Source organism: Lupinus angustifolius, chromosome LG03 (assembly GCF_001865875.1).
Source record: "Lupinus angustifolius cultivar Tanjil chromosome LG03, LupAngTanjil_v1.0, whole genome shotgun sequence".
In the NCBI taxonomy this organism is placed as follows: Eukaryota; Viridiplantae; Streptophyta; class Magnoliopsida; order Fabales; family Fabaceae; genus Lupinus; species Lupinus angustifolius.
In genome coordinates this window covers 6495636-6505416 of record NC_032011.1, presented here as the reverse complement: position 1 = coordinate 6505416, position 9781 = coordinate 6495636, and the positions used below count along the sequence as shown (strand labels likewise).

At 31.4% G+C, this 9781-nt stretch overlaps 1 protein-coding gene across 1 annotated transcript; it reads right to left on the bottom strand.

Moving 5' to 3' along the window:
- Positions 1800-7232, bottom strand: LOC109343280 (organic cation/carnitine transporter 4-like). The gene is made up of 3 exons (XM_019581503.1): positions 6714-7232; positions 2308-3698; positions 1800-2039 (listed from the first exon to the last, which is right to left on the bottom strand). The coding sequence occupies exons 1-2, from the start codon at positions 7210-7212 to the stop codon at positions 2341-2343; spliced, it is 1857 nt and encodes a 618-aa protein (XP_019437048.1). The 5' UTR covers positions 7213-7232; the 3' UTR covers positions 1800-2039; positions 2308-2340.

The window sequence follows — 9781 nt, the reverse complement described above, 5'->3', positions numbered from 1 at the left end:
TACATTCGCATTACTAAGAAAACACATGTTACCCATGTATTCGCATAGTTAAAACACACATATTACTCATATATTCATATTATTAAGAATATACATCTTACTTATTTATTTGCATGTTTAAGTACATAAAAAAATTAAATTGATAATTTTTAATTTGAATTTTCTACAATTAGTATTAAATTATCATTAACATATAAAATATATAAAAAGTAGGAAGGAAAAAATGTGAGGAGGATGTAACATGTGACATAAAAAATGTAAGGAGAAATTGACACGTGACGTAAGGGAGTTTTTTTTTATTATGTTGTTAATAGAGAAAAATTAAAATTCAAAGAATCTGAACTGTAATATTAAAATTCAGTGCGAAAAATGTCAAAAAACTTTGATGAGGTGAAAAAGTACAATTATTCTTAGATTAATGGTAAACATTAAATTATATAGATAGATTAATGTAAAGAAATAATTTGAATGTGAAAAATGATTTTAATTTATCTAATGTTCAATGACTATTACTTTTTAACATAACAAAACATAGATGTTGTAAACACTCAATTTTAGTGAGGTAGCGACATGAACCGATCACTAATTAATATTAAATTATTATTAGCATATAAAATATATAATATATAATATATAAAAAGTATGAAGAAAAATATGTATAAAAAGTAGAAAGAAAAATATGTGAGGAGGAGGTGACATGTGGCATGAGGGAAAGAGAAAGTGACATGTGGCATGAGAGAATGAGAAAGTGACATGTGGTATGAGGGAAGGAGAAAGTGACATATGGCATGAGGGGGTTCTTTTTATTATATTGTTAATAGATGGGGTTGCCAATAAGTTGATTTTTGTTATGTCTGCCATTTTTTTGCAGTTGAGTTAGGTGCGTAACCCATAAAAACCCATATGAGTGTGGCTGGCAATTTCGAATCTTTTGTGAATTCTTTTATTTCTTAATGTACATGTGCTTTTGTTGCAGTTAGGCAATTGTTCATTGTTGGATGTGTAATGAAGTAGTTGATCATTTAATAGACTTCGTTTTGTAATAAAAGTTGATTTTCAAAAGAGACTGAATCAATTGATTCTTTCCGGAGTACATGTTGGAAAGTTTGGTTGTGTTTAGAATTCATGAGTGGGAGGATAAAGGAACGTGTACTCTCAAGTTCTTTTTGTATGTTAGTGGAGTTCAACCGTCTCTAGTAGTAGATAGTGGACTAAACCAAGACAACATAACACATCTAGAGAAACCAAACATTAGCATGAAACCAAAATTCCAAAACAAAGACACACAAACCTCCGTCTTCTCTCTTGTCTCTCAAAGCTTGAAACTCTATGCAAACAAACCCTCTATTTTGTCAGCAATAGGGTGCGCTTCTTACTTTGTTGTTGTAGCTATAACTGAAAACTAACTTAACCAACTTAATATCTTATGAAATTCGATTCTTTATTTAGGTTGACAAATTTGCTTTATAATCAAAACGATTCGAACTTGAGATAAAAATTAAGCTCGTTAAATGAAAGAATGAACTTTAAGTTAAATACAGTTTGTCTCGTTAGATAAATGAGATGTATCAATTTATATATATAGTGAATCAAATGAGAACAGTTCTTCTTGTAAGAAATATGAACAATTAATATGGTCAAGATTCAAATATAAATGTGCATGACTTTTTTAAGTGATCATGTGAGTGTTTAAATATAAGGCGAAATTCACATTTAAGTGATCATGATGCTTTTTTCACATTACTTAGTTAAGATTTGAGTCTTCAATATCCCTACTCATCTCAAAGTGGAGGTAAAGATATTCCAACACCTATTATTTTCTATGTACAAACTCGAACCTAAAATATTTTAAAGACGATTCGAGTTTCTTGCATAATGAAGTAAATGAACCACGACTTTAAAATAACATAATAAAGTACAAATGTTATGTACACCCTTTTTTTCTTATTTAACTCGCCCAGGATTAACAAGCTTAATAAGTTGATCTTTGTATAAGGGTTTGGTAGCACATTCTTTTACTCTTCATTCTTCAAAGTTTCGTGGAAAGCTGAATCAAAAAAATGTATTATTTTTCTGTCATATCAAATTTAACCAAATCACATAAAATAATAAAATAGGTTAGAAATATATAGCATATCTTCTAATTAATGATATATATCATTCCATATATCATTAACTATGATTGATCAAAAAATATATATTTAATTTAAAAAATAATTATTTTTTTATCAATCACAACTATTCATGATACATGGTATCACAATTGTTATCGGTGTGAAAATGTGCACACAGAATGAAACATCTTACCAATATAATCACAACCAGCAAGTAGGGACAATATCATACAATTGAAGCCTCTAGTCCAGCAATTGTGTCATATAAGGGTTTGTTCATTGTCTCAGGCAGAAATATTGTAAACATCCCACCAAATATCGCACATGCTGCAAACACCCCAAATGGCAACCAACCTCCCAAAACCACCACAAATGGTGCCAATATAGCCCCCATTTGTGATGTTTGGTTCGCACAACCAAGTGAGACACTCCTTACAACCGTTGGAAACAGTTCTGCAGTGTAAATCAATAACAGATTATAAGTTCCAGCCATCCCAAATATTCCAAGAATTCCACATACCATTCTCACAACCTTCCATACACCAACTTTCTTCATAAAACTCCCTATTAAGCAAAACAACCCACTGAACCACATTGTCCCTAGAATTAACCGTTTCCTACCAAACCTGTTCGACAACAATGCTGTTATCATGAAGGCAGGTAACTCTGACAGTGAATTCAGCGCCACATTCATGTAAAGGTTGACTCCCATGTTCACAACATTCAAGCTTAGACCATAGTACACCAAAGAGACTAAGAAGCTTAGATCCACTGCGAGGAATAACCTTATACGTGTGGCTGGGGATCGAATTACATCCAATATTGATCCAGAAATTGCATCTTTGTTTTCATAGGTTTTATTCTTGTGAGTTTCTTCAGTACCCGAGCCTTTATTTTGTATACACGATGCTTCTTTGTCGCCATTTGGTTTGGGTGATGTTTCTTTTCTATTGTTTGGTGTAAATGATTCTTCTTTGCCATCATTTTGTATGGGTGATGCCTCTTTGTCGCCATTTGGTTTGGGTGATATTTCATTGCTATTATTTGGTGTAAATGATCCTTCTTTTCCATCGTTTGGGATAGATTCTAATTCTTGGTCAAGTGCGACGATAACGTTACTAGGAAGGTGCTTCCCATTGGTGGCGGCAATGGTGGACATGAGCTTCATTGTTTCATTTATTTTCCCCCGAACAAGGTACCATCTTGGTGACTCTGATATAAAAGGAATGACAAAGATCACAAAGAGGATAGAAGGAATGGAAGAAGCAATGTAAAGATGGCGCCATTTTTGGAAGAAGTAAGCAATGGCTGAGAGAATTGCAACACCAGATGGAAAGAAGTAGAAGGTGGACATTCCAGCAACACCACGCTTTGAAGGGCCCACTGGTTCATTAGCGAGTGCGAAGACATTGATGCCAACACCGGAAACGGTGAAGCCAGTGAGGGTACGAAAAAGGGCATATACCCAATATTTAGGGGACAATGCTGTTAAGCAACCAAAGATAGTGTTTAGGATACAAGCCACTATGAGAGAACCTTTCCTTCCTAAAAAGGAGTCTGAGAGGTGACCAAATATTCCAGCACCTGAAATTAAAATATCAAATTATTCTAAATGATTAATTCACATTACTTTGTACAAGTTATCATTAAACTTACATTGTAAAGAAAAGGGAAAGATATCATTTGTATTTTGACAACTATATAGTGGTAAAGTGCTCTACCGTTTTATTCCAATTTAAAAATAAATCTTATCTTATGTCAAACAAAATTGGATAAGTACATTATGTCAATTGTGTCTATTGTTTTTTATGGGCAAAATTGTGTCTATTTGTTTCCATAAATATTCAAGTAGGGGGAATTAAAATGCCTTAGTACTCATAAACAAATGGAGAAATTACGAACTACTTATCTCAAAAACGAGAAACAAAATTCAAAGTATCTCATATTTATAGGAAATGAAATATTTGTGTGGATAAATTTATGTCTTTTAGGATGAGCTCAAAATATAATTCTTGGTGGGACAATACTTAAATTCATTCATGTTGAATTCTTCCGGAATATGTTGGGTTTACCAAACTATGGATTTCTTTAAAACACACAAAATGCAAACTCCAAAGTAGAACTCGCTCGACAAGATTGTTTTTTGCTGAGCGATATGCATGTTTTTACTGAACGAGACTATCTCTCGCTAAGCGAGTCTAACATGGCTCAGTGAGACAATGACAACATGGTTAGGATTTCTTGCTTTAGGATATCGTCTTAGTAAATAGTTCTCGCTTAGTGAAATATTCAAATTATGTTTTATAACTTTTTTTCTTTGTATTAATGAAAGTTGGTGTCATTTTACATTCAAACATTAAAAAACGAATTAGTATAACAATGTTACTTTTTGATATGACTACTTACAACAATAATTATCAAAATATATATATTTATTAGAAAGTGTCACTCTATAATGACTTAATGAGTATATTTGTTTTTTTATGAATACATATCTAATTAACATGAGACTCTAATTATTTTATCACATTCATTTTTAAGAAACGTATTCCTCTCGGTCATTCTTCCCTCATTATATTATGTATGAATCAAATAAGTTTGAAACTTACAAAATTAAAATTAAAATAACTCCACCAAAAATATAGTAATCATTAAAGATTTATTATTGAAATATGAACTTTAATAAAATATTATTTTAATAGTATTGATATTAATAAAATTTAATATTACTCTTGATAGCATTAAATAAAGAAATAGTGTAATATATATGTGTTATAAGTATAAATATTTATATACAATCAGTACATGGATAATGCATTGACAATGTATAAAAACTCATACACTATCATCAGTGTATATATTTTTTACTCATAAAGAAATACAAATTTGATGTGTTAATTTAAATGAGAAATTATTTTACTCTCCTTTCCATTGGAATTAACTCAATGGTAAAATATTTATAAGGAGGAAAAAACCCATACTTTAGAAGTCTTGTTTTGCTATTTAATTAATAATTATTTAAAAATAGAAACATTCTTAATTGATAAATACAACTTTATTATCCTCTAAGAAGAAAATTGTAATTCCTTATTATTGTGGAACTAAATATTTTATTTCCATTTTTTGTTGAATAAAAGTACACATTAATTTTCATTATCCATAAAAGAAATTATTTTAACATGGTTTTGGACTTTTGGGAAGTGAAGGGCGTAGTGGAAAGGACAAAATGAAACAAACATGTTATGCAGTTTCTCTTCGCCAACAAAAAAACATACATGATATATGTTCTAAAATTAGTATATTTTATATACAACCCCGTGTTATATCTATTCTTTTCTAAACCTTTTTATTTCCTAATCCATGGTAACAAAAATGAATTCTTTAATAAAAACTAATTTTTTTCCCATATATCCCTATAGATAAAAGTTACATTTTATCTTAAATTTACATATTTTTATTCAGATAAAATATCATATCTAATTAAGTAAACAATAATTTTTACTAAAATGAACGACTAGTATATGTCACAACAAAGATATGCAGGTAGGTTGTCTGCATAATTGTAGAAATTTAACGGTACAACAATAATTTTCCATTTTTATACTTCAAATTTTAACATGATTAAAGTTTTTAGGAGTGAGATTCAATACTTTGAGTAGAGATAATCTTTGATAATGGAGAATATAGTATTTGATGCAGATCTAACATGTGGCATGAAATAAAAATTAATAGTGCAGATTTTATTTTTAATAAAATTACATTTCAAAATATTTAGAACTTTCTTTGCCCTTATTCTTTTGAGTGTTAAACTCATATTTGTTTTGGATGGGTATCATATATTGTCATTCATGTCCCAATTAATATTTTAAGTTAATGAGAAAGTTCTATTCATTTAATTTTTTTTTATAAAAACAAAAATTAATATTTTAATATTATTTTATGAAGTTTGATTGGTTTGGGAGATGTGGGTACCCACCCGAACCGAACCTGTGGGTACCCTCCCAAACCGAACCCGAATTTAATGGGAAAACCCGATGTGATTGAGTTCGAGTTTTACCCGAGTTTAAATTTCGGGTTCGGGTTCGGGTTTGGTATAGCAAAGACCCTAACCCGAACCCGCCCCGAAGTAAGGTAATTCAATTTAAAATTGAAATTTCTATCATTTGCCAATTATTTTTAATTTTTAATTTTAATTTACATACTATTGGATCTTCAAACATAAAAAAAAATGAAATAATACAAGAGAAAATAGAAATGTTAGAGAAAAATTACACGAAAATAATATTTTCCTTAATACTTTAACATTTTTGGGTTCGGTTTACCCGAAACCCGACGAGTTCGGGGATGATATTTTTATTTTCAACCCCGTTGAGTTTGGGTTCAAGTTGGGATTTTGAATTTCAGGTTCGGATTTGGGTATGTACAAACCCGACCCAACACGCGCTGTTGCTTTTCCTACTTGTCGGCTGAAATTTAAATTCTGTTTTACAAATAAAGAATTTCGTAGTTAAACTTAACAGGTAAATGTTAAATTATGATTTGTTGCGGGTAAGAATCATTAGGGACGAGAAAGATGAACAAAGAGATAGTGGACCAAACCAATAGCACAGCCGAGGAAGAACAACGCTTGGACAAGTCCAACCTTAAATTTATCACCACATATCAATCCCCACTCCGACACGGTGGACCTATTGCGTCCTTCCACCCACTCCCACGAACCCGGTTTCAGGTGACAGACGCTCGTGGTGGTGGCGGAGCATCCTGAACCGGAGGAGCCGGAGAGGCACCTCCAGTTAGGTTCATGGTCAGCAAAAATCATCACCATGGAGTGGAATGCCTCCAGGATCCATGCAAGACTGACCAGAATGAATTGCCTTATCTGCCACCGTCCGAACTCCCCGCAGTACTTTTCTAGCATGTCGTCCATGCACAGCTTTTCTTGCGGCGGGGAGTGGCCGTTACCCTTGTCACCGGAACCTGAGGGAAGCGAGGCGGCGGCATCGTCGATGCGCACGTTCTCCGGTGGTGATGGGAGCGGTGGAAGGGGTTTGTTATCGTGAGCCTGGTTATTAGAAACAGAGGATGTTGTGGTAGCCATTTTCTAGTAGTTGTTTAACTGTTTCTTTTCATGTTAAGTTATACACTCATGAAGTCATATATATATACTAGTGCAAGGGCGAGCTCTTTTTTAAGAGGAAGAGTCCACTCCATTAATGGAGAGGCAAATTATATTTTATAGTGTATTTTTAAGATCAAAATTACAATTTCAATGAAAAATAAATGTCATAACTGTTATTATCTATTGAGTTTTTAGTGTATTTCTCTCAACTTGCCTCTCCATTAATGGAGAGGAGTCTAACTCCTTTTTTTAATTATATTTGTTTAAGGTTTGGTTGCAGTTGTGGATGTGTTTAAGTTGCCTGTTTACTATAATTGTGGAAGTTGCTTGAAAATACAAATAGTGTGGCCTCAATTGCGTTACCTAGACCCTTGAAACTATAATAATATAATAATATGTATACTAATGGAAAATATAAAATAATTACTTCATCATGGTTCTATATTGTGTTTTTATTTTTAAAAAAAAAACTACATCTTCTTATTTTACAATTATTATTTTCTTATTTTGAAAGTGTATTTAAAAAAATTTAACATTATATTAATTGAATAAATTCAACTGCAAATTACAAAAATTTAATACAAAATATTATATTTATCATTTATAACGTACAAACTACATATTACAAATGATAGAAAAACGAATTAACAAGCACAAGAGTATCAACATGCTAGTGATTATAATTGTAATTATGAAGTACAATTTAAAACAAAGGTGATTATTAAGTTAATTTTAGTATCAATTATAACTAAGTGCTAAGAGCCTAAGACCAAAAAAATCATTTGTTAATTATTATATAGTGTCATCAGCTTTGAAAAGGAAGTTTGAGCTACCAGTCTTAAAATCTTTAGTTATTCCAATGAAAGGAACGTTTGAACATGATTGCTTAATTCCACGCAGGGGCCTAAGGTTTAACATATTATTTTATTAGTTAGCATCGGATATTTTTTTATGAGTGATTATATCCTCCTAATAAGCCCTCATAAATCATCATATCCATAAAGAAATGATATATATGATTTGTAAACAAATCATTAATAAATAAAGTAACGTTTTATAATATATGTCAATTTCTTATAAGTTAAGAAAATTTATAAAAAGATTTAGTAAGATAATATATCATTTTCCATTTTTTATTACACAAAAAGTAAGCAAAGGTAATGGCTTCAAGCCTTCAACTCTAACTAGATAGCATTGGATAATTTTATGTGCCTTCACCATCTCTGGACTCTCCAATAAGTTCGTCATGGTGAAGTCGAGTCTAATATTTCAATTTGCATTCGATAATCACAATTTTAATGGCTTCATCAGTTGTATCTTTCCATAATTTTCTAAATTTGCAGTAAATGTAATTATATCCACAATTTAAAACATTGGTCGTATTTTATTAATGCAATTAAATGAAATGACAATGTAATACTTGTTAGATATTAGTGTCAGAATACACCTAGAAGTAGGTTGAATAGGTGTCATGGTTCTCACTTACCGCTATTTGCACCAAAGTCCTATTTTGGAAAATCACTCAGATAATCATTAAAGCTATGACTTAATCGATTAAGTCGCACAGAATTAGCACTTGCTGAATGACTCAATTACACAACCAATTATAGATTATACAGAAATGATATAACATATATATTTGAACACAAATGACCTTTATTTAGCACTAATACTATATTCAAAATATCAGCTACAATAGGCAATTAAAAGCTACTTAAAAAAAGTAAAGAGATAAGGGAAAGAAACAGCCTGCAACAAGGTTTTTATACTGGATCGTTTTGCGGTCCACTACAAAACTACATCCAATCCTCCCCTTTGACCTGAGAGATTTTCTTCACTAAAATTGAAGCCAATGTATCTTACATACACACTTCCAATTACAAGACCTTGAACACTACCTTCTTGAGTTCCCAGAACCTCTACCTTGGTTTGACCTTACCCATCACCGAGGAAAACCTTTTCTACGATCCAGCCCCAACCAAGAGTATGTTCTAAACTCAAGACCTCCAAGTCTTGGTAAAGACTCTCTAATCTCATTGGTGGTACGATACCAAGAGACGGCTTTCCTTGTTACACAAACAACACAAAAAACAGAGTAATGTGAAGCTCAAAATAGCTCAAATATTACAAGAAAGAATAAGCTATAAAACCTATACAAATCTCACAATTACTAAGAATATGTATAAGATCAAAATCATGAAGAACATGTCATTTCTACCCTTAAGAAATCTTTAAACAGTAATGAAAGAATCATGCAAGAACAAGATACGATGATGAACACATTTGATAATATGCAATGGATGAAATGTTAATCCCTAAGCATAATATTATCTCACTCTAATCTCACATGCAATTCTCTCTGCCTATATGACATACATGAATACGAAAATATGCAACTTAGCAATTCTAATATGAATAAATGTATTAATTCGTATATGAAATCTATTAAAAGTACATTTTATATAGAAAAGTTGTTTTGCACCCAGTTAATCGATTATGTTGCCTGTTAATCGATTAACGGGATGTTAGAGAGTAACTGAAATCTGTT